This window comes from Electrona antarctica (genome assembly GCF_951216825.1).
Source record: "Electrona antarctica genome assembly, chromosome: 13".
Classification (NCBI taxonomy): Eukaryota; Metazoa; Chordata; class Actinopteri; order Myctophiformes; family Myctophidae; genus Electrona; species Electrona antarctica.
Window position 1 is genome coordinate 38452455 of NC_136794.1, and position 24867 is coordinate 38477321.

Sequence of the window (24867 nt, forward strand, 5' to 3'; positions counted from 1 at the left end):
CACAACACAGGACTCTGCAGGGTCCATTTGGTTACTCCTCAGTTGCATCTGTTATTCTCTGTCTCCTACCTCTGTCTCTGTGAGAGAGACAGTTGCATTATCATTCAGGATTGTACTGTGTCGCGTGTGGTTCAGTCTGCAGGCCTGCATGTCTGTCTGTTTTCACTCGTTAAATATATAGGGCTGCGACTTGTTTTCAAAGCGATTATTTTTATTCTTTATACTTGTTCAGTTAATTGAATAATCAAGGAGTGCAGGTTTTAAACAGTTCTGTTGGCTATTTCCCATCGGGGGTGACGTGACGTCACTACACAGGAGCATCTGATTCCTTCTGCGTCGACATGAGAGGTCGGAATAAAGAAAGGTAGGATAATACATCAACAGGATATATCATGGTTTTTAACCCTTTTCACATCAAGGTCTATTATTTATTTATTCAGCATTTGAGCCACGGACCACCGTTTGATGACATTTAGCCTCTCAGACCCATTTGAGTCACGGACCACCATTTGATGACATTTAGCCTCTCAGACCCATTTGAGCCACGGACCACCATTTGATGACATTTAGCCTCTCAGACCCATTTGAGTCACGGACCACCATTGGATGACATTTAGCCCCTCAGACTAAAGAATATTTTGGTATTGTTGGATAAGATTTTGTCCACAACTCGCAGGCAAACGTTGATCAAAATAACAGTTCTCTAATTTTGTAGACTTCTTGTGAATTGTTGTACAGCTGTATGTTGTCGCAGTGTTTTGATTTTGACAGCAAATTTTGATTTAGTTTTAGTCAGTCTTTTGTTTTAGTCATCTGAAATGTTTAAATTTAATCTAGTTTTAGTCGACCAGCCTACTTTGTAGATCGGCTATTTTCAGAGCGCAACCAAGCATAAAAGGACTTCAGTCAGGACAACTCAAGAATGGAAGGAATATATATTTATTGAATATATAAAGAGCAATATAATTATTATGGTTTGGCGATGAATTGGATCTACTTTTTAGGTACTCAGATCAAGCGCATCAGTCCCAACCATATGGACTCTGAACCCTCCCCCCCCCCGTACCTAAACAGCTGATCCAAAACGACAGGTGGTAGCTGGGGTGGAGGAGGGTGAGACAGGTGGTAGCTGGGGTAGAGGAGGGTGAGACAGGTGGTAGCTGGGGTAGAGGAGGGTGAGACAGGTGGTAGCTGGGGTGGAGGAGGGTGAGACAGGTGGTAGCTAGGGTGGAGGAGGGTGAGCAGCAAAACTTTGGCATATGGCAGCGCAGCAGAATCAGAGTGCAAACCCTTCCAGTTTAAATAAAATAGCCGGTATGAGGTTTCCTGACTGAACTTGCTCTGCGCATGTCTGTGACATCATGTCTGTGACAGGCGCGATGCTCATTTGTCTTTAAATTGTTCTACTGGATCTCTTCTCCTCTAGTCCCTCCCTGACATTTTAGTCTAGTTTTAATTTGTTGATGAAATGGTCAGTATATATTTAGTTTTTAGTCAACAAAATGAACACTGTTGTTGTTTTTTTGGAGGGGGAACTTTTTTTACAGGCGCCAGTTTTGAATTTCAGACGACCGGTAGCTGCTCTTTGAGAGCGGTTTTGAAGGAGTCTAGGGATGCACATTTCTTAATGGCTGTTGGTAGGGCGTTCCACATTTTAATAGCATAGGAGTGAAATTATTTTAACCCCTTGTTTGATGGAACGTGGTTTGTTGAACTCCCTCTGGTGTTGTGATCATGGACTTGGTTGACATTAAGGAAGTATTTAGACAGGTACATGGATATCTTATTATCTTAGTGGTGTAGCGAATCTTGTCCAGGCCCATTGCAAGATGCTGTACTCTGTCATCAACCCTAAGCCATTCCAACCTATCAAAGTGGGCAGGGGTGAGGTGGGTTCTGGGAGAGAGGCCAAGTAGTAGCCTGACCAGTTTGTTTTGGGAAGTCTGGAGCCTTGTTTTAAGGGCCTTTTGAGGTGCTGTGGTACCAAGAGGTGCATCATGCATAGTCCAAAACAACCTTGTATGAGGGCTCTGGTTAATTAAGGGTCTTCAAAGTATTTTTGCTGACCAGTGAGGAGATTGTGTACAGGAATCTTGTTCAGTCAGGACAACTCATAAATGGATGGAATATATATGTATTGAATATAAAATGACCAATATATTTTGTTATCAGCGAGCCAGGTGCAGATTCTACTGAGGTCAGAGCTGAACATGAACAAATCACAGAGGCTACTGTTACCTGCTGGATATTGTTTTCCTTAAGTATAGCCTTCCATCAACTAATCTGCATGCTAGGCATGACATCTGGTGCTATCATTCATGTGTGACAGGATTGATTGATTGATTGATTGGATATTGCAAAAATCACATACTGTATGTTCACTACAGTTATATTGACAGTTGACACTAATTAGCCCTGCGGACCCCCATTTGAAGAGATATGACAGGGGCCCCCATAAGATAAGACTTTTACAGCTCTAGCAGTGATTCTCAACCCGTTTAATTTCAAGGACCCCCAGTTTGACATGCATTAGTCTACGGACCACCATTTCATGGTCATTTCTATCTCTGGGAGCCCCCAATTTATATTGTAAAATCAATGTTAATTTAACTCACTGTTAATTTAAATGGAACCATTTGTACACTCTCAGAGTTACAGACCCATAAGGGTCCATTTGGTTCCAAACTATAATTTAGCTGGAGACCCCCTGGAACTCCCCCAAGGACCCCTAGGGGTCCCCGGACCGCACTTTGGGAAGCACTGCCTTAACGCAAGTCCAGAGATGCCTCCGAATCCTTTTATAATATTTAGAATGTATTAATGCCACTTGGCTCTCTACTTGCTGCTTTGTTTTATAATAATTAGAATGTATTAACCCATTCTGGGCGGGAACCCCTTTTGGTGTTTTAAGCATTATGTTATGCTTTAGCTATTGAAAAATAGCAGATCTACAAGCTCATACGAGCTTGTAGGCCTGCTATTTTTTCAACATATTTTCAGATTGGGGTCCGCAGCCAAATACATATTATTCTAGGGGTCCTTGACATGAAATAGTTTGAGCACCACTGACATAGAAACACATGGTCTGATTTAGAAGACATTTGTAGAATCGTCCTCAGATCTAAATGTAATAATGCCACTTGGCACTCTACTTGCTGCGTTGTTTTTGAGGCGCGGCTAGCTCCTCCCATATGCCCAGCTTTCCGGGTTTGTGTAAACAACACAAACATTGGCTTGGGATTGGCTGATCACCCCATAGCGATGATTTGATTGGCTGAGCAAAGTACATATTGAAGACAAACGGGGCAGAAAAGTTGGAAAAGATGAGGACGCAAATTGTGATTGGCCGGATGATATGTGATGTATGTATGATGATGAAGAGAGCACCCCTCACTTCACACGGGTGTGATTTTTCAGTCTACAGTAAACAAAGTCTCTTCACCGAAAATAGCAGATCTACAAGCTCACAACGCATCATGTTGTGAGCTTATTTTTGGTGAATGTAGTATAAAAGTAATTTTCAATCTGTCCTATTAATGGAAAGTGATATTTGTCCTAATGACCTAACGACTGTATCTGCATGTGGGGGAAAGATGTACACAGTGATACTGTGACAATTAAGGCGAGACATGGTAGGTGAAATCATGATTTTTTTCCTTTTGTTTTTGCTATTTTGCTTCCAAACTAAAGCAAAATAAACATTCAAAACACAGATTTAGATGTTTATTTTAGTAGTTTATTTTAGCCCAATGACAGGTCGTTTTGCTGGGTGAAAATCCACTCTCTCAATTTTCATGATTGGTTGTTGTTGGTTGGTACAAAGGAAGTGACCATATTTGGATCAAACCACAGTCAGCTCGAGGTCCAGACCTTTCCAATGATATATGGCATTATATGTTGTTGCCAATATTTGTATGAGATATTTTGTCTCAAAATAGTGGCTTCAAATAAAACGTTTTGGAATTTTACAATACAATTCTTTAAAGGCCGTTTACTCAAAATGAGTTTTCCTCATACCTGGGACAAAGAATCTCCACTTCAGTTGCACTCACATACACCAAACTTTCCAGTCTTATTCATAACTATATTCTGCAGATATTTACAGATGGGTTTGTTGATATATCATTCACAGCCTGATTTACATCACATTTTATATCTAAAACATGCCGAAAATTGGGTTTTTTATGCCTGTTGACACTATTTTCTGTGATAATTAGAGATATCTAAAATCCCTTCTGTAATTTTCTTTGTCTCTAATATGTCAACAAAATGAAACAATCATTTTGAACCTGGCTTTATCCGATCTTCAGATTTATCGTCCCGAAATGTATGCAAATTAGCGCATATAATGCCTAATTTGCATATTTAAACATATAATTTCAGAAAACTTGTAATACAAAAAATCTTAGTTTTAATATAAGTAATCAACTGGAGAAGTTTCATTGTGATAGCTATTAGTTCACTTTTTTTCCCTATTCACCTACCATGTCTCACCTTAACACCGGGGCTCCACCGGGCGCGTTGCGTCTCCGTCGCGTGCGTCAAAAAACGCACCGGTTCAATTTTAATGCACGCATCACGCAACGCAACGCGGGCAGTGGAGCCACCCTCCATTGATTAAAAAGGAAACATACGGTGACGGAGACGCGACGCTGACGCGCCCGGTGGAGCCCTGGTGTAAGGTGACATGGATGAAAAACGTATTTACTTGTTTTTGGGCCTTTTTGCCATTATTGATAGATTACAGTAGTTTGACAGGAAATGGGGAGAGAGATGGGGGGGGGGGGGGGGGGTGACACGCTGTCACACGCTGTCAGGCTGGATTACCAGCCTATCGGTGCCTAGACCTAGGCCGGCCCAGGCCGAAAAACGTATTTACAGGGGTGAGTCTAGAGTCTCTGTCTGTCTGTGTCGACGCATTGTGAGCTTTATCATATCAGCTATTTTTGGTTATTATATAATGATTAAAGTGTGTTTAGTTTAATCACTCAAACAAGTTTATCCCTCGGTGGTGTAACCCATGTTTCCACCCAGGGGCTCCAACATGGTCCATTCATTGTTAAGGTTTGTGTAAAGATAAAGATAAAGTGTCTGTTTGCACACACACTAAAAGCTGCATATAGGAGGGGCTAGTGCACCTCAAAAATCACACTTGTGTGAAGTGAGGGGCAGCTTTTATCACCCTGACATGACGTCATGTGTCAGGCCTGGTAACGTTTGTAAATTGTTGAAAGTGCTCTAAACAATTATTAAAAGTCCATAGACTTCGCTGCTACTCTGCCTGCCTGCCAGACTGTCTGTCTGTCTGTCTGTCTGTCTGTCTGTCTGTCTGTCTGTCTGTCTGTCTGTCTGTCTGTCTGTCTGTCTGTCTGTCTGTCTGTCTGTCTGTCTGTCTGTCTGTCTGTCTGTCTGTCTGCTCATCACACATCCCCTCACCTCTGCATGCCTGTCTGGGATATACTTTTACTTTGTCAAAGTAAAGTAAAGTGAGTGACAGCTGCTGTGAGCTTGCATAAAATGGCCGCCTCCCTTTTCTTTTTCCCATGACCCCACGGGGGGGCCGGCGTGCGGGGGGTGGGGTGGTGGGGGCTGGGTGGAACCGGCCAATGGCGCTCCCGGCTGCGGCGGTGATGCGGCGCAGCCCGGCGGGTATATAAAGTAACGCCACCCTCTTGCCACTTCTGAGCAGTGCATTCCCAGCCTCGCCTCGGGTGTAGGGAGATTGCGTCGGGGAGAGAAAAACAGAACTACACTGCTTTGTGCTCGTGTAGTTTTGTTTTTTGGGGGGTTTCCTTCGAGGCTCAGACCGTTCTCATTTGGATTTTTTTGCCGACAACACATTGTGGATAAGGAGATAGTTCTCTACGACACAGCGTTCCTGGGCACAGCCCACTCCTCTAAAGGCATCCTTGTGGAAACAAGTAAGTGTCTTTTAAACTTAAACCTTTAGCTTTGGCACGACCGGGGGACCCCCTTGAACCTGTCCCTGGACCCCCCTATGGCAGGGGGGTCCCCCCCACACACACCTGCTTTGAGCACCACCACACAGAGGCAGTGACTCATTATTAGCTTTCTAAACGCCATTTACAGTTAAGGTTTTTACCTTCCTATCGGGAAGAGCTTCAGTGTTGGGAGGAGTTGACCTTTAAGGCCTTTAGAAAGCTCGCTCGCTTTTCTCTGTTGGAAAAAGCTGTCTTTATTTTTCATCTAAAAGGCTGTTTGTACGTACGGGGTGCTTTGCTGATTTAATTCCATTTTCAAGGTTATTTATTAGGAGCTGTATGTGTGAAGAGTGAGTGTGTCTGCTGGAGGGACCTGCCTGTCCCAGAATAGCCCAGTGATAGCATCAGAGAGGCCTCTGGGCCGCGAGGCCGCCATGGCTTTTTAAGGGAATCAGGCAGAGAGGAGGGTATCAGTTGTACCTCCAGCTATGTGCCACATGGTGGCTGTCAATCAAACCACCATGGGGGTGTTGGGTGGGGGGGGTATTTTTAGACTGGCTTGGCTTTAAGTGGCAGAACCCTCTCACTATGGTCTCTGGTCGGAAGGAAGTGAGCCTGTCGTCCTGAACCTCTAATTGTTCTGATTAATGTTGAATTGGTCGCTGATTTATTGTTTACGGGTCCATTTGGTTACATGTGTTATTAAAGCTCTCTGAGTTACAGACCTGTGAGGGGTCCACTTGGAACACACACACACACACACACACACACACACACACACACACACACACACACACACACACACACACACACACACACACACACACACACACACACACACACACACACACACACACACACACACACACACACACACACACACCTAAATGGTGGATGTGGCCCTGCATGGCGGCAGAGAATAGCACCCAGCTGTGATGGAGTTGGATAACGTAGTTAAACAGCAGCTGCTGCTGAGGCCAAAATAGACGATCTACAAGCCTATCATGAATGCTAAAGAAGGCCTATTCTACTAGTTAATTCTACTAGTTTCAGTTTCTGCTACAGCAGGGGTTCCCAAACTTTTTCACGTCAAGGACCTCCAAATTGACACTAATTAGCCCACGGACCCCCAAAAGATATTCCAGGGACCCCCCATGAGACAAGATGTTTACGGCTCTAGCAGTGATTCTCAACCTGTTTGGACCTCCAGTTTGACATGCATTAGTCTACGGACCCCATTTAATGGCATTTCTATCTCTGGGACCCCCAATTTATATTGTAAAATCAATATTAATTTAACTCAGAGTGTACAAATGGAACCATTTGTACACTCTCAGAGTTACAGACCCATAAGGGTCCATTTGGTTCCTAACTATCATTTAGCTGGGGACCCCCTGGAACTCCCTCAGGGACCCCTGGGGGTCCCCGGACCCCACTTTGGGAACCACTGAGCTAAAGGAGGCCTGTTCTTACTCGGTGGTCACCTCATCATCTATAACTGTTCTTACTCGGTGGTCACCTCACCATCTAAAACTGTTCTTACTCGGTGGTCACCTCACCATCTAAAACTGTTCTTACTCGGTGGTCACCTCACCATCTATAACTGTTCTTACTCGGTGGTCACCTCACCATCTAAAACTGTTCTTACTCGGTGGTCACCTCACCATCTAAAACTGTTCTTACTCGGTGGTCACCTCACCATCTAAAACTGTTCTTACTCGGTGGTCACCTCACCATCTAAAACTGTTCTTACTCGGTGGTCACCTCACCATCTAAAACTGTTCTTACTCGGTGGTCACCTCACCATCTAAAACTGTTCTTACTCGGTGGTCACCTCACCATCTAAAACTGTTCTTACTCGGTGGTCACCTCACCATCTAAAACTGTTCTTACTCGGTGGTCACCTCACCATCTATAACTGTAGTATGAATAGGCCTTAAGTGTGTATATATAGATGTAAGGTTTTAGTTCTTTAATGTGGTTGATCGTTTATACTCGTCTGACGTTCTAGATGTGATCCTTGTTTCGGTACTGTTGTCTCATGTCCAGGTTTAGAAGAAGGTTCTAGATGTGATCGTTGTGTCGATGACTCATGTCCAGGTTTAGAAGAACGCCCTATATTTTCCAAAGTTAGCGGGGGAAAAACACAGCTCTACAAGCTCACAGTGGAAAAACACAGCTCTACAAGCTCACAGTGGCTTCGTTTTATGACGAATTTGGGCATTCATTTACCAACAAACACACAAAGTTGAAATCATTGAACATGTACGGTCTGGTATGATATTGGTATACTGCTTTCCTTGTGTGTGTGTGTGTGTGTGTGTGTGCATGACCTGCACGACCTGCACACCAGGACTCACTGGCCACGGTGTGTGTGTGTGTGTGTGTGTGTGTGTGTGTGTGTGTGTGTGTGTGTGTGTGTGTGTGTGTGTGTGTGTGTGTGTGTGTGTGTGTGTGTGTGTGTGTGTGTGTGTGTGTGTGTGTGTGTGTGTGTGTGTGTGTGTGTGTGTTCGTTCACTGGCCACGGTTCAACTTGAGTCTAATATTAAACTAGCTGTGTGTGTGTGTGTGTGTCTAATATTAAACTAGCATTATGTCAACCTCTTCTCTCCATATTTTATCTTTCTTTCTTTGTTTAAGTTCATTTATGACACCACACTCTAAACAGGTAGCAGATCTGGTAGTTTTGGACTGTGAATCCTGAAAGTTAACTTAGACCTGAGGACGATTCTACAAATGTCTTCTAAATCCTGACAGTTTTCTGAAAAAAACTCATGTTTCTATGTCAGTCGTTCTCAAACATTTTCATGTCAAGGACCCACAAAATTATATGTATTTGGTCGCCGACCCCCATCTCAAAATATGTTGTTCCAGGGACCCCCCCCCCCCCAGAAGCAAAGATTTGAGTTAAAAACGTTCGCTCTGAAAGAACACATATTCCAAATTTGCGACACAATTTTCACGATTTATTTACTTATTTACTATAGTCCTACTAGACCCCAAGAAATTACATCTGGCCACAGAGGATCACAGGATCTACTGAATGTGAAGGAGGCCTACTGGGGGGAAGCCACACTGTGTGTCATAGGCTCAATATGTCAGTTTGACACATTCAATAGATCCTGTGATCTTTTGTGGCCAGTTGTAATTTCCCTAAAACGAAAGAAAATGAACACTTTCTCTAATAACAACCTAAAACATGAACCTCGGTCCTTTAAATTCAGTATGTGTTTTGAGTGTTTTGCAACAGTTCATTTGACAGACTATTATTATTTGAACAAACATGCAAATCAGCGACAAAGTGCCCAAAATATTCAGACAACTGAATATTTTGTTTTGCCATTTCAATGGTGCAAGCAGGGGGCATTATACGTATTAAAAAATAATTATGTTTCCTCAAATTACCGTTTAATCTAAACTGGAAAGAGAGAACATGGGTATATGTGTTTATAGGACACAGTTAGCGACTCGTTGACATTTAATTAATGTTAACGGGCGGAGGATTAAGGTGGTTTTTAACCCATTTAGGACTGATACCAGATTCTACAAAATGTCTTCTTCTAAATCCTGACAGTTTCCTGATAAACCTCATGTTTCTGATGTCAGTGGTTCTCAAACTGTTTCATGTCAAGGACCCCAAAAATTAAATGTAATTGGCCGCCGACCCCCATCTGAAAATATGTTGTTCCAGGGACTCCCATGATGCAAGAGGCAAAGATTTGATTTAAAAACTGTTCGCTCTGAAAGAATATACAATTCAATGAATTGTGCCATATATTTTCACGATTTTCCCCAAAAATAGCAGATCTACAAGCTCGAGCTTGTAGATCTGCTATTTTTCAATAGCTAAAGTATATAGTGGTTAAAAGCAGATGCGTTCCGGTCCTTAATGGCTTAAAGTGATTTATTATGGGACCAGCTGTCCCTACTGGGAGGGAGGGAGGGGGGAGGGGGGGGTGTCGTGGGGACTGTCCCTGTGTGTGTCGCTGTCCGTCAGTCAGTCAGTCAGTCCGTCAGTCCATCTGCTGCGTGTCCTCATGTCTCTGTCACTGGTTGTAAATAGGTTTTCAATCAATGTAATGAGTCCCAGGATGCAGGGATGGTCTTTTAGAAATGAGTCCCAGTGACATTTTATGAGTCCCTCTTCAACAACGTTTTGCCTTTTTTATTTTTAGAAATTGCAGCATTTAACTCCCGTTTCATTTTATATGGTTATAATGTGGTTATATTCATGTAGAAAACAGAAGAAGAAATGATTATTATAACTAAAGCTACCAAATAAACTAGAATAAAAAACAGTGCAGTAGTACAGTAATGCATCCCGTGGATGCAGAGGTCGTTGTTTTATTGCGTCCCTTAACTATAAACTGCGTTTTGGGATGCAAAATGCACCCTATTTTAATCTCTGGGTTTTTGTTTTTTTTATTTTTTTAATGATTGTGCATTACCTTCACCCATTCACACACACATTCACACACCGATGGCAGAGGAAACCATGCAAGGCACCAACCAGCACATCAGGAGCAATTAGGGGTTCAGAGTCTTGCTCACTAACTCTGGGGGAGCCCGGGTTCGAACTGCATGGGAACCTTGCGGTTCTCCTGTGTGTCAGTGGCTGTGGTGGAAAAATGTACTCAAAGGTTTTACTTATACGTCAAAGTATCAATACTGCAATATTATAATACTCTGTTACAAGTAAAAGTACAGAATTCAAAATGTACTTGAGTAAAATTGTACTTAAGTACAGTACTTAAGCACAGTACTTAAGTAAATGTAACTAGTTATCTGACCACTGCTCACAGTGCCCAGAGGCTGTTTATGGTGTTTACCAGGTGGTAAACCAGGTGGTCCACGTACCAGGTGGTCCACGTACCAGGTGGTCCACGTACCAGGTGGTCCACGACGTCAAGCCTTTATGGTCTAGTTTCACGCTGGTCGTGTGTGCTGTAAATGTCAGATCTACAAGCTCCCCTTGTCATACAGTGAATATCAGATCTACAAGCTCCCCTTGTCATACAGTAAATATCAGATCTACAAGCTCCCCTTGTCATACAGTAAATATCAGATCTACAAGCTCCCCTTGTCATACAGTGGATATCAGATCTACAAGCTCCCCTTGTCATACAGTGAATATCAGATCTACAAGCTCCCCTTGTCATACAGTGAATATCAGATCTACAAGCTCCCCTTGTCATACAGTGAATATCAGATCTACAAGCTCCCCTTGTCATACAGTAAATATCAGATCTACAAGCTCCCCTTGTCATACAGTGAATATCAGATCTACAAGCTCCCCTTGTCATACAGTAAATATCAGATCTACAAGCTCCCCTTGTCATACAGTGAATATCAGATCTACAAGCTCCCCTTGTCATACAGTATTAACTTTTTCTGTTGTATCTTCCTATATCTGTATTTATTTATTTGCAGTTGTTTTTTTTACTTGTTCACTTGTTGAATAGTGAATTCCATTAAAAAGCATTAGTGTTCCCGCTGTATTTTCACTAATCATGTTTCTACCTTCAGATAGCAGAATATACTGTATGTTGAGAACCTATCGTTACATTCTAGGCCTCTGGGAGGCTCTACTGTAGTGACTGCAAATTAATTTATCCGATTTGAGTTCTAGTGCAGAAGTATGGCCACAGAAAGAGTAATAATGTTCAAGATAGAAAGGTCATCTTGGGCTCAAATTGTTTATGAAGCATCTTTATGTAAGTGAGGCAGTGACATTCACCATACAGTGCTGGAGATTAATCGTATTTTATTGGCATTTGTAAAGCGGACAGTATTTGTATTATTATTTTTAGTTTCTGGTGGGCTGAGCCCCATGGCTCCCAGACTAGGAAGGAGTGATGTAGCCGGGAATTGAACCAGGGACTCCCAGCCAGGCATTAGAGACCATGGGCAGTATTATGCGTGTCTTAAGTACCAGGTCTTATTACTTAACTTAAGACCTGGAGGCGTGATCAATGCCATTTGGCTATTCTGAGTGGCCAAACAGCATTGACCACGCCTCCAGGTCTTAAGTTAAGTAATAAGACCTGGTACTTAAGACACGCATAATACTGCCCCATGTGTCTTTGTGTTTTTTCTTTGTAGAGCTGAACAGTATTTTTATTTATTTATTGTTTCTGGTGATGTTGTGGGTGATATTTTAAAGTAGAATGCCCCATAAATCTATCTTGCTACTTACTTACCCCTATGTGTCTGGATAATCCATGCCACATTTTAAACTTGTATTTATTTATTTTAGTTAGTAGTTGCAGTACATCAACATTTGGATTTACATAATTTCGCCAGAGACATCATGTACCAAAAACAGGGTTTTGGGGCCCTCGAAACTAACCTGGGCAGAGTTGGGGGTGTTCCCTGTCATGTTGATGGCCCAAGGTATATGTCCATACAGTATATGGTTTATTATGCTAACAGTAATAGGTAGCAGAAAACATTATGAGGGCTGGGCCCCATAGGGCACTTTTGGACAAAAATGGCAGATCTCCAAGCTCTCAACGCGTCGCGTTAGCTAGTGGAGCACTCTTTAGCTAGTGGAGATGCGGTGTGTAACGACATGGATTTCTAAACAGATTTGTTCAACGCAAAATGCTGCGTTCCAAGTTCAGGAGACTTCAGGGGGAAAAAGCTATTCTCCTGAATGCTGCCTTCCAGCATGGCATGGAAAGGAGTGGCGTTTGCATTTATTTCACCATGTAGTAAATGCTACATTCGTGGTCTGGAGAGGGCAGTTGTTTTACAGATGGGTAAAAGGGCAGTGGCTGAAGCCCCCTTTGATGTCTATGTGTGCACGTCCCTGCCGTCGGGGAATTTGAACCAGGGACTCCCTGCCAGGCATTAGAGCCCATGTGGTCTGACTCTGCACCAATGTTACAACCCCACCCAGTATGAAGGAGCTGTTACTACTGTAGCTTCATATTGTGTCATTAAAGATGGAGTGCCATGATTATTTTCCACCCTAAAATATGATCATTATGTATTTTTTTCAAAAAAGTGTACAGTATTTGTTAAAATGTCGTTTTTATGTGGGCACCCCCACCAATTCATTAAGTATGCCTGGTTTGCCTGGTGGGTGGTGATGGGTGGTGATCCACCTGAACTTAAGCCGCACCCACAGCTGTAGTTGTATGATAGTGTGATGTCACTATATTACTGTTTTTTTCATTGGCACGTTTGACTGTCAAGGGTTCAGCCTCCAGGAAGAAACCCGAAATACAAAGTTAATACATCATTGCACATAAAAACGACTCCAGGGTGTCTAATGAAGTACTGTCACCTCATAGACACATGAAAAACTGGAAAAATACAAAAATTGTGGCACTCCATCTTTAATAAAATGTAATATTTAATATCCTGTCGTACAAAATAGTGAGTTGTGAGAACGTCAGGTTCAGAGAGGTCTGCGATGATGAGAGATCGTATTAGAGTGTGTGCGCATGCATGCATGTGATGGATGGATGGATGGATGGATGGATGGATGGATGGATGGAAGTAGAGAGGTCTGGTTTGTATCTGTCGATCACATGCAGGGTTGAGCCGAGTTGAGCATTTTGTGTTCTTTGGTAAATGAATGTCCTACTTGATGTGATCATAAATACCACCACGTATACATCCTTGTAGATCTGCTACTTTTGATGCTTTTGAATTTGATCCCTGAAACGTAACAGTGTTGAACATGTGAGGTTTCCACCCGACAGAGACACGTTGGTGAACTCTAAACGTAACAGTGTTGAACATGTGAGGTTTCCACCCGACAGAGACACGTTGGTGAACTCTAAACGTAACAGTGTTGAACATGTGAGGTTTCCACCCGACAGAGACACGTTGGTGAACTCTAAACGTAACAGTGTTGAACATGTGACGTTTCTACCCGACAGAGACATGTTGGTGAACTCTAAACGTAACAGTGTTGAACATGTGAGGTTTCCACCCGACAGAGACACGTTGGTGAACTCTAAACGTAACAGTGTTGAACATGTGACGTTTCTACCCGACAGAGACATGTTGGTGAACTCTAAACGTAACAGTGTTGAACATGTGAGGTTTCCACCCGACAGAGACACGTTGGTGAACTCTAAACATAACAGTGTTGAACATGTGAGGTTTCCACCCGACAGAGACACGTTGGTGAACTCTAAACGTAACAGTGTTGAACATGTGAGGTTTCCACCCGACAGAGACACGTTGGTGAACTCTAAACGTAACAGTGTTGAACATGTGACGTTTCTACCCGACAGAGACATGTTGGTGAACTCTAAACGTAACAGTGTTGAACATGTGAGGTTTCCACCCGACAGAGACACATTGGTGAACTCTTTAGGCCTCGTTTACAGTTTACACTGGCAGCCCAAATCCAGTTTACAGTTTACACTGGCAGCCCAAATCCAGTTTAGCTTAACAAACGTTTTGTCCCGACCCGACTCTTTGGTGTGGTTTGGGCTTTAGATTAATTTCTGCTTGACCTCAAATGCCAGCCAGAACTTTGTGTGTGTGTGCGTGTGTGCGCGTGTGTGCGTGTGCGTTTCTCTCTATCTTATGCCTGTCGCTGGCGTCACAAAATGTGTGCGTGTGCGTTTCTCTCTATCTTATGCCTGTCGCTGGCGTCACAAAATGTTTAGGGTGTGTGACTGACACATCCCGTGGGTAGGCCACCCAGCCTGGCAAAGATACTGTTGTTTTCTTAGATACTGTATCATGTTGTTTAGCTGCTGTCCTTCTCCTACAGTGTTGTTTTTGGCAGCAACATTTTGATTTCAGTTTTAGTCATAGTCTCTTGAGTAGTTTTCATTTAGTTTTAGTCACATTTTAGTCACCAGTGGAATGTCTTAGTGTTAGTCTAGTTTTAGTCGACTAAATATCATACGATTTTAGTCGACTAAATCTACAGTTGTTTTAGTCGAACAAAATGTATTTTGGCGGGCCTTGATACTTGTTTTTTTTCACTTGCTGAAAATAGACGATCTACAAGCCCACAACGCGTCGTGTTGTGAGCTTGTAGATCGTCTATTTTCAGCATGCAAATAATTATAATATTACTTATACTGGATCTATTGTCCACTACTTACACCAGTGGTTCCCAAAGTGGGGTCCGGGGACCCCCAGGGGTCCTTGAGGGAGTTCCAGGGGGTTCCCAGCTAAATGATAATTAGGAACAAAATGGACCCTGATGCGTCTGTAACTCAGAGAGTGTAACAAATGGAACCAAATGGACCCTGATGCGTCGGTAACTCAGAGAGTGTAACAAATGGAACCAAATGGACCCTGATGCGTCTGTAACTCAGAGAGTGTAACAAATGGAACCAAATGGACCCTGATGCGTCGGTAACTCAGAGTGTAACAAATGGAACCAAATGGACCCTGATGCGTCTGTAACTCAGAGAGTGTAACAAATAGAACCAAATGGACCCTGATGCATCTGTAACTCAGAGAGTGTAACAAATGGAACCAAATGGACCCTGATGCGTCTGTAACTCAGAGAGTGTAACAAATGGAACCAAATGGACCCTGATGCGTCGGTAACTCAGAGAGTGTAACAAATGGAACCAAATGGACCCTGATGCGTCTGTAACTCAGAGAGTGTAACAAATGGAACCAAATGGACCCTGATGCGTCGGTAACTCAGAGTGTAACAAATGGAACCAAATGGACCCTGATGCGTCTGTAACTCAGAGAGTGTAACAAATAGAACCAAATGGACCCTGATGCATCTGTAACTCAGAGAGTGTAACAAATGGAACCAAATGGACCCTGATGCGTCTGTAACTCAGAGAGTCTAACAAATGGAACCATTCCGTTCCATTTGTTACACTGTCAGAGTTAAATTAACAGTGATTTTACAATATATATATATTGGGGGTCTCAGAGATAGAAATGTAAAAATGTAAAATCCACAATAATCCACACCTTCAATCACTTCATATCATTCCCAGCTGATCCCGCAGCTCTGTAGCTGAACTGAAGAAGGGGAGCACTTGATTGCCTTACACACGCTGGCCGTGCAGGCGTCTAAGCACCGCCCGCACTCATATGACTGTGAATGTGTGGCTCCAGGCAGCCCTGTAAAGACATCAAGCGCTATTCTCCCGTCAAATAGTCTACTTGCCAAGCAAAACAAGGAAGTGATGTGGCTCGCTCTGGTGGGCGCAAAGCGTAGCTACTTTTGTGAATTTAATAGTTGTATTGGGTTAATATTACTATATGTTTGTAACCGTTTTAGAAAAGCAATAAGCCACGGGTCCCAGCTTACCGTGTAAGCTGGGACCTCGAGGGTAGAAGAGGGTAGAAGGGTAGACCGTAGAAGAGGGTAGAAGAGGGTAGAATGTTCTTATACTGTTTGTTGACTAGGATTCATAACACTGTCTCTGATTTTGTACTTTCGATCATTAGAGTGTCTTGTAAACTGATGTAGGCCTACTGTACTGACTCTGTACACCACCTGAGTTAAGCCGTTACATGTCGTTGCGGTCGAGCAACCCTCTCTGAGGCGTTCCATTATGCTCGTTTGAAGCACGGCTAGATGACTGTTTCAACCAATCAGATTGCTTCCTTCGAAGCGACCTGTTGTAATTGATGTCAATGTTGTGTTGCCAGGCAGTGAGATCTCCACACATCTAATCTGGGGACTTGGAAAATAAATTTAGATGATAGGACAAGAACAGTGTTCTTCTTCGTCTTTTGAGTACAATTTTATTTAGTTTTTCTCATGTTTTTTAGTCATCTGAAATGTTTTAGTTTTAGTAAAAATGTTGTCGACTAAATATAATAGGCCTATAAGATTATAGTCGACTAAAATATATTTTGGCGGTGCCTTGATGGCGTCGTAATGCCTGATTTACATTTGGCTGCATGCTGTGTATTTTTTAACATTTAAAATGACTTATTCTCCACTAGTCCCTCCCTAACATTTTAGTCCAGTTTGTATTTGTTGGCGAAATAGTCAATGCAACATGGTTTTACTGAAAACTAAACATTGCACCCATGGCTACAGCTGCTGTTGCCAATGAATTTACTGAAAACTTAGACAAAAACATCCTTTATAGCTTCCATGGATTGTTGAAAAGAATATAAACCTGAAAACTATAGTTTATAGTATAGTAATTCATGACGCCTTAATACACCATTTAGTTCAAGCTGTCTGTTGTGCGCATGTTGATATTGCGATGAAGGAACACATTTGCGATGGATTGTGCAGCTCTAGCTCTTGTGGAAGGTGACGTCATGTTGTAGTTTTAGTAAAAACAGAGAGATGTGTTTGGGTGTCTCTTACCACCGTCTCTTACCTCTGTCTCTTACCTCTGTCTCTTACCACCGCGGCTCAGTGACGTCATGTTGTAGTTTTAGTGAAAACAGAGAGGTGTGTTTGGGTCATGTTGTAGTTTTAGTAAAAACAGAGAGGCGTGTTTGGGTCATGTTGTAGTTTTAGTAAAAACTAGAAAAAGTGCCCTTCTGGGCACAGGTCTCCACCAGGTCAGGTCAGGTTGTGGCCTCCTGGTGGCGCTATAATAGGCCAATGTGAAAAGGGTGCCATTTCTTCATACGCCTTTGATGGCAATTGATGATTTGAGGCATTTTGTTCCAAAAATGTGTTTTGCAGAAATCAACCTGTTGGTGGCGCTATAACAGGCCAATGTGAAAAGGGTGGGATATATTCCTCAGCCTAGTAAGAAAATGTGTGAAAGATTTCACGTAAATTGCATGCTGCGTTCATGATTTGAGGCTTTTGTTCAAAACGGGGCAATCTTGCAAACTGTGAAAGCCAATTATAGCCAATTAGGATGGAATATGAAATATCGGACAGATCCGACTTGAGCACATGACTATAGAGATACTGTGTAACGATTTGTGAGATTTTTGGACAGAATCTGGAGGAGTAATATCAAAAAATGTGTTTTACAAAAGTCGGCCTCCTGGTGGCGCTATGACAGGCAGATGCGGAAAATGCAGGTCAAAGGTTTGTCCTTAGCCTCTAGGGAGTGTGCATGCAACGTTTCACGCAGATCGGTGCAGTTTTAGGTAAAACATGTGAAAAGCTGCCTCATGGTGGCGCTATAACAGGCCGTTCTGGAAAATGTGGGGCAGAGGTTCATCGTTGGCATCCAGGGAGTGTGTGTGCAAAGTTTGGCATCGACCGGGTTAACGATGCCGGAGATTAGCTGTTCACAGACGGACGGAAGGACGGACGGACGGAAGGACGGAAGGACGGACACACGGACGGAGTGCAAAACATACTCTCTCCCCATGCCTTCGGCCTGGTGGAGACAACAAAGAGGCGTGTTTGGGTCATGTTGTAGTTTTAGTAAAAACAGAGAGGCGTGTTTGGGTCATGTTGTAGTTTTAGTAAAAACAGAGAGGTGTGTTTGGGTCATGTTTTAGTAAAAACAGAGAGGTGTGTTTGGGTCATGTTGTAGTTTTAGTAAAAACAGAGAGGCGTGTTTGGGTCATGTTGTAGTTTTAGTAAAAACAGAGAGGCGTGTTTGGGTCATGTTGTAGTTTTAGTAAAAACAGAGAGGCGTGTTTGGGTCATGTTGTAGTTTTAGTAAAAACAGAGAGGTGTGTTTGGGTCATGTTGTAGTTTTAGTAAAAACAGAGAGGCGTGTTTGGGTCATGTTGTAGTTTTAGTAAAAACAGAGAGGCGTGTTTGGGTCATGTTGTAGTTTTAGTAAAAACAGAGAGGCGTGTTTGGGTCATGTTGTAGTTTTAGTAAAAACAGAGAGGTGTGTTTGGGTCATGTTGTAGTTTTAGTAAAAACAGAGAGGCGTGTTTGGGTGAGCGGTGAGTCTCTTACCACCGCGGCTCAGTGACGTCATGTTGTAGTTTTAGTAAAAACAGAGAGGTGTGTTTGGGTGAGCGGTGAGTCTCTTACCACCACGGCTCAGTGACGTCATGTTGTAGTTTTAGTAAAAACAGAGAGGTGTGTTTGGGTGAGCGGTGAGTCTCTTACCACCACGGCTCAGTGACGTCATGTTGTAGTTTTAGTAAAAACAGAGAGGTGTGTTTGGGTGAGCGGTGAGTCTCTTACCACCGCGGCTCAGTGACGTCATGTTGTAGTTTTAGTAAAAACAGAGAGGCGTGTTTGGGTCATGTTGTAGTTTTAGTAAAAACAGAGAGGTGTGTTTGGGTGAGCGGTGAGTCTCTTACCACCGCGGCTCAGTGACGTCATGTTGTAGTTTTAGTAAAAACAGAGAGGCGTGTTTGGGTGAGCGATGAGTCTCTTACCACCGCGGCTCAGTGACGTCATGTTGTAGTTTTAGTAAAAACAGAGAGGTGTGTTTGGGTGAGCGGTGAGTCTCTTACCACCGCGGCTCAGTGACGTCATGTTGTAGTTTTAGTAAAAACAGAGAGGCGTGTTTGGGTGAGCGGTGAGTCTCTTACCACCGCGGCTCAGTGACGCCATGTTGTAGTTTTAGTAAAAACAGAGAGGCGTGTTTGGGTGAGCGGTGAGTCTCTTACCACCGCGGCTCAGTGACGTCATGTTGTAGTTTTAGTAAAAACAGAGAGGTGTGTTTGGGTGAGTGGTGAGTCTCTTACCACCGCGGCTCAGTGACGTCATGTTGTAGTTTTAGTAAAAACAGAGAGGTGTGTTTGGGTGAGCGGTGAGTCTCTTACCACCGCGGCTCAGTGACGTCATGTTGTAGTTTTAGTAAAAACAGAGAGGTGTGTTTGGGTGAGTGGTGAGTCTCTTACCTTCACACCTAAAAATTGGAGTATGAATAGGCCTTGAGTCACTCTGGATACGACCATCTGCTGTGCCTGACTTGTAAATTGACCGTTGCGTGAGTGTGTGTGTGTTTTCCTGACCATTTGCTTCCTTGTCTTCTCTGCCCAGGGTGCCGACCAACATGTCTACACAGGCGCCAACGTTTACACAGCCGCTGCAAAGCGTTGTGGCACTAGAGGGTAGTGCCGCAACGTTTGAGGCTCAAGTTAGTGGTAAGAACGCCGTCTTTTTATCTAATCTGATTTTCATGCTTTATTAACACATTTAGGCCTGACGTCGAAAATGTCTTCTTAATCCTGACAGTTTTCTGAAATACCCTATGTTTCTGTATCAGTGGTGCTCAATATTTCATGTCAAGGACCCCAAAAATTATATGTATTTGGCCACCCGACCCCCATCTGAAAATATGTTGATTTGTGCTCACGATTTAAAAAAAATAGCAGACCTACAAGCTCGTAGCGCGGCACTTGGTGCCGCGCTATGAGCTTGTAGATCTGCTATTTTTCAATGGCTAATTCAATAGCATTTGGTGAGAGAAGACTGTCACTTCTTTTGGTACCATTAGGAGAGATAACAGGCAAACGTTGATCAAAATAACAATTCTTCTACATTCTCTAATTGTGTATAGACTTCCTGTAAATGAAGTAATGCAGATGTTTAACAATAATTTAACTACTTGAGAGCGTACAAATGAAACCAGGGATTTGATTTAATTTTACTCTCCCAAGAGTTAAAGATCTAATCAGGGTCCATTTGGTTAGCAACTCTCCATCATTTAGCTGGGGACCACCTGGAACCTCCTCAAGGTCCACTGGTGGTCCCCGGACCACTGGGGACCACCTGGAACCTCCTCAAGGTCCACTGGTGGTCCCCGGACCACTGGTGGAGACATATAATAATACATAATGGATATTATAATATCCAATAGGACTGTTTGTAAAGGGAACACTTTTATGAATATATTTCTAGCTCCATTTTTGTGACTGCTAAACCCCTTATCCCTAAACTTCTTTGCCTTTTTTTTACTATTTTGCAAAACATTTTTGAATAGTTAAAATGGCCAGTCTACAAGCTCACAACGTGTCAATGTAGATTGGCTAGTTGAACTATTCAAAAATGTTTTTCAAAATAGTAAAAAAAAAGGCAAAGAGGTTTATGGATAAGGGGTTTAGCGGTGATGAAAATGGAGCCCTGTATGTCAGGTTAACCTTTAGCTTTGGAGTTTTCACATCTAACTAACTGACTACAACACTTGTCCCACCAGGATGTCCAGCTCCCGAGGTGAGCTGGTTCCGTGATGGCCAGGTTCTTTCCGCTGCTGCTCTGCCCGGCGCTCAGATCTCGTTCAGCGACGGCCGCGCTGTTCTGATGATCCCCGCCGTGGCTGCCGCACACAGTGGAAGATACTCAGTCAGAGCTACCAACGGAGCCGGACAAGCTACCAGCACAGCTGAACTCCTAGTTACAGGTATGGACACTGGCTTAAACGATATTTTATTGACGGAGAAGTGTCGACATACATGGCATCCTCACCCACGGTTCTCCAGAACCACCACCAAAGGCTCTGCTCAGGCTCTGCCAGTGGGCCTAATCAGCCTAAATCCCCTCACCTGTGCAATTTCCAGCCTCTGCCTCAGTCAATTGATTGCCATGGCAACCCCACACCTGACAATTGATTACTTACTGTAACCAGTCCACTTTTTACAGTCAGTCAGTTTGCCCTCTTCAGACACAGGCAGATACAGAGATCTCCATGTGGGACACAGACAGATGGTTAAAACGGGTGCTATGACAAGTTGACAACGGGTATTATTAGGTTCCAAAGTTGCATCGTTCCCATGTAGGCCGGTGGCCGACGGGCACGTACAGGTCTAGTCCTCTTCCTCTACAATGAGGTGTTTTTTTTTTCTCCACATAACGTAGCACCAATAAACTGTAAATAAATGGTAAATGGTGCATTTATATAGTGCAGAGTTGTGGGCGACCAATTAGAGCACACTATTCAAAGTGAGCCGGGGAACCGCCCCTTGGAAATTAATCGTCCACACCAAAGTTCGCCATGCCAAGCTAATGACATTATGGTTGCTTCAAAGCAGTGTTCTTCTCTCTGAGTCTAAATCCAACCTTGCTTGTGTTTTGCTTGTTTGTTGTTTTCTCTCTGAGTCTAAAAAATCACACCCGTGTGAACTGAGTGGTGCAACTCCCCTCTCTCTCTCTCTCTCCTCTCTCTCTCTCAAGCAACAGTGCAGCACTATCTCTTTCTCTCTGATTCTGGCACAACAGCGCCCCTAGTGGTACTCATAGTCATACTGGTGCTCATAGTCACATTAACGTCACATAGGTGAACACATAGGTGAACACGGACATTGCTGTTCCTTGGAGTGGTTGCACCACTCAAAAAATAAACAACCTTTGCTTGTGTTTGGTCCTCAGCCGAGACCGTGCCACCCAACTTTACCCAGAGACTCCAGAGCGTGACTGTCAGACAGGGCAGCCAGGTGAGACTGGATGTGGGAGTGACAGGAATCCCTACACCCGTCGTGAAGTTCTACCGAGAGGGAGCGGAGATTCAGAGCTCCCCCGACTTCAGCATCCTTCAGGAAGGAGAGCGTTACAGCCTGCTGATCGCAGAGGCCTTCCCGGAGGACTCTGGAACCTACTCTGTCAACGCCACCAACAGCAGTGGACGGTGCACCTCCACCTGTGAACTCCTGGTACAGGGTGAGTGTTCAGTCGACTCCACAGCCAGGGTAATAGCACCCTCTAGTGGCAGTGAGGCCAGACTTCAGCGGTCTTTTGTGTCCCATCTCCCAGTGGTTAGAACCAGTATGCATGCATGCCGTTTTGGAAAGAACACTTCTCTACTTCCTCCACAGGTGTTAAGGTGGCCTTACACTAGCCGATTTTTTTCAATCTGAAATCTGATAGCACCACACACTACAGGATAATCAGAGCGGGGCAGAGCAAATATCAAACATTCTTGATGTTGATCGGGCCGATCGCGCTTTGAGCGGTCGGGCACCCCCCGAGCGTCAAAAATGCCCGATTATCGTCTAGTGTAAGGCCACCTTTACCGATGATACAAACAGAGTCAGGGTCCTGCTATTGTTGTGCATGTTGGCTCACTGGAACCACTCTGCTACACCAGTGGGTCTCAAAGTGTCCGAGTGGGTTCCAAATGGCCCCGCACGGGTGCGTAACTCTGAGAGTGTACGCATGGAACCACATGGACCCGTACACTCTCAGAGTTATGGGGGTCCTTGAATTTTTTTATTTTGATTTATTATTATTATTATTTTTAGAGTTACAGTCATTTTTATTTTTAATATTTTTTTTATTTATTTTTTAGAGTTACAGTATTGTGTGTTCATGGAGCCCGTTTAGTTGCAACGAGGTCCAAACCTCTGCAAGCAGTAGCTGACATGGTCTAAATGTCTCAGTAGAACACTGGCTCCTCCAACCACTTATTATCTGGTATTAACATGGTGCTAAATGTGTGTGTTGTCTCTCAGGAGAAGAAGCTGTATTAAACATGGTGCTAAATGTGTGTGTTGTCTCAGGAGAAGAAGCTGTATTAAACATGGTGCTAAATGTGTGTGTTGTCTCAGGAGAAGAAGCTGTATTAAACATGGTGCTGAATGTGTGTGTTGTCTCAGGAGAAGAAGCTGTATTAAACATGGGGCTGAATGTGTGTGTTGTCTCAGGAGAAGAAGCTGTATTAAACATGGTGCTGAATGTGTGTTTTTCTCAGGAGAAGAAGCTGTATTAAACATGGTGTGTGTTGTCTCAGGAGAAGAAGCTGTATTAAACATGGTGTGTGTTGTCTCAGGAGAAGAAGCTGTATTAAACATGGTGCTAAATGTGTGTGTTGTCTCAGGAGAAGAAGCTGTACCTGTGAAGAAAACCAAGACCGTTGTGGCCACCTCCACATCCCAGATGGCCACGGGACAGAGCAGAGTTGAGAGGGTATGTCTGACATCATCATTATGTCACCTTATTATTAGAGTTCACCTTTCACAAGCACGCTGCTACGCGTATTAGCCATATGCTAACCACTACATTTTTGTCTTAGTCGATGAAACCAAAACAACTCTTTTCTCTCTCTCTCTCTCTCTCTCTCTTCTCCCGTGGTGTGCAGAGAGTGGAGAGCAGCTCCTACCAGGCGTCCTCCATGATGGAGATGCACATGGAAGGAGGCGTCATGATGCAACAGATGGCACACAAGACCCCCCCTCGGGTTCCCCCCAAACCCACGTCCAGATCCCCCCCCTCGCTGACCCCACCCAAGATGACCGTGGGGCGCCAGCAGTCCCCCTCGCCCGTCAGACACGTCAAGGGTCCCACCATGTCCAAGAAACATGTGAGAGGGAATGGTTTTCACTGTATTCAGTGCTATTATGGGACTGTATTCCAGCGCTATCATGGGATCACGCGCACCGCGCTAGCCTGTTTGCCCCGCGGTTGGCGCGTGCGGATCTGCTGTACAGGGATGTCCTGATCACGTTATTTTGCTCCCGGTCCAATTCCGATCATTAGGTTTTGAGTATTTGCCGATAACGATTTTTCCCGATCCGAAGTTTATCATTTTATAGATCTGCCCCGATATCTGATCGCGTGATGGGATCGGGACAACCCTAACCCTAACGCTGTAGTATGATCAAGTAATTTACGAAAACAAGATCATTTTTACTCATGCAAAATTAGTTTTTCTGAGGTCATCGCCATGTTGGCTGTTTTATTTCATTGCATTAACCCCCCACCCTCCACCCCCCCCCCCCCCCACCTGTCCCGTAGACTTCGTCCTCCCCGGAGGTGCTGCCCCCCTGGAAGCAGGGCGGCTTCGTGTCCGAGGCCAGCTACAGCAGCATGAGCAGCGCCAGCATGATGAGCAGCAGCGCCACCATGATGTCCTCACAGCAGGTGGTGAGCACACAGCAGCAGCAGCAGCACTGGGAGGGCTCCTCCTCCTACGCCACAGGGCAGCAGCAGCAGCAACACATGATGATGATGACTGGCTCAGAGGTGAGGAACGCAGAGCCAAGCAGGCCGACACCACCTCTATATGATGCGTTCACTCACACAGAGCCAAGCAGGCCGACACCACCTCTATATGCTGCGTTCACTCACACAGAGCCAAGCAGGCCGACACCATCTCTATATGCTGCGTTCACTCACACAGAGCCAAGCAGGCCG

At 44.0% G+C, this 24867-nt stretch overlaps 1 protein-coding gene across 1 annotated transcript in view; it reads left to right on the top strand.

Moving 5' to 3' along the window:
• Positions 1 to 5694: 5694 nt before the first annotated feature.
• ttn.2 (titin, tandem duplicate 2) overlaps positions 5695 to 24867 on the top strand; it is a 267448-nt gene continuing 248275 nt past the window's right edge. Inside the window, exons 1-7 of the mRNA XM_079517777.1 lie at positions 5695 to 5921; positions 19783 to 19886; positions 20939 to 21142; positions 22108 to 22395; positions 23552 to 23640; positions 23813 to 24034; positions 24469 to 24696. Of these exons, the coding sequence (XP_079373903.1) occupies positions 19796 to 19886; positions 20939 to 21142; positions 22108 to 22395; positions 23552 to 23640; positions 23813 to 24034; positions 24469 to 24696 (1122 nt within the window). The 5' untranslated portion in view covers positions 5695 to 5921; positions 19783 to 19795. The remainder of the gene's footprint in view (positions 5922 to 19782; positions 19887 to 20938; positions 21143 to 22107; positions 22396 to 23551; positions 23641 to 23812; positions 24035 to 24468; positions 24697 to 24867) is intronic.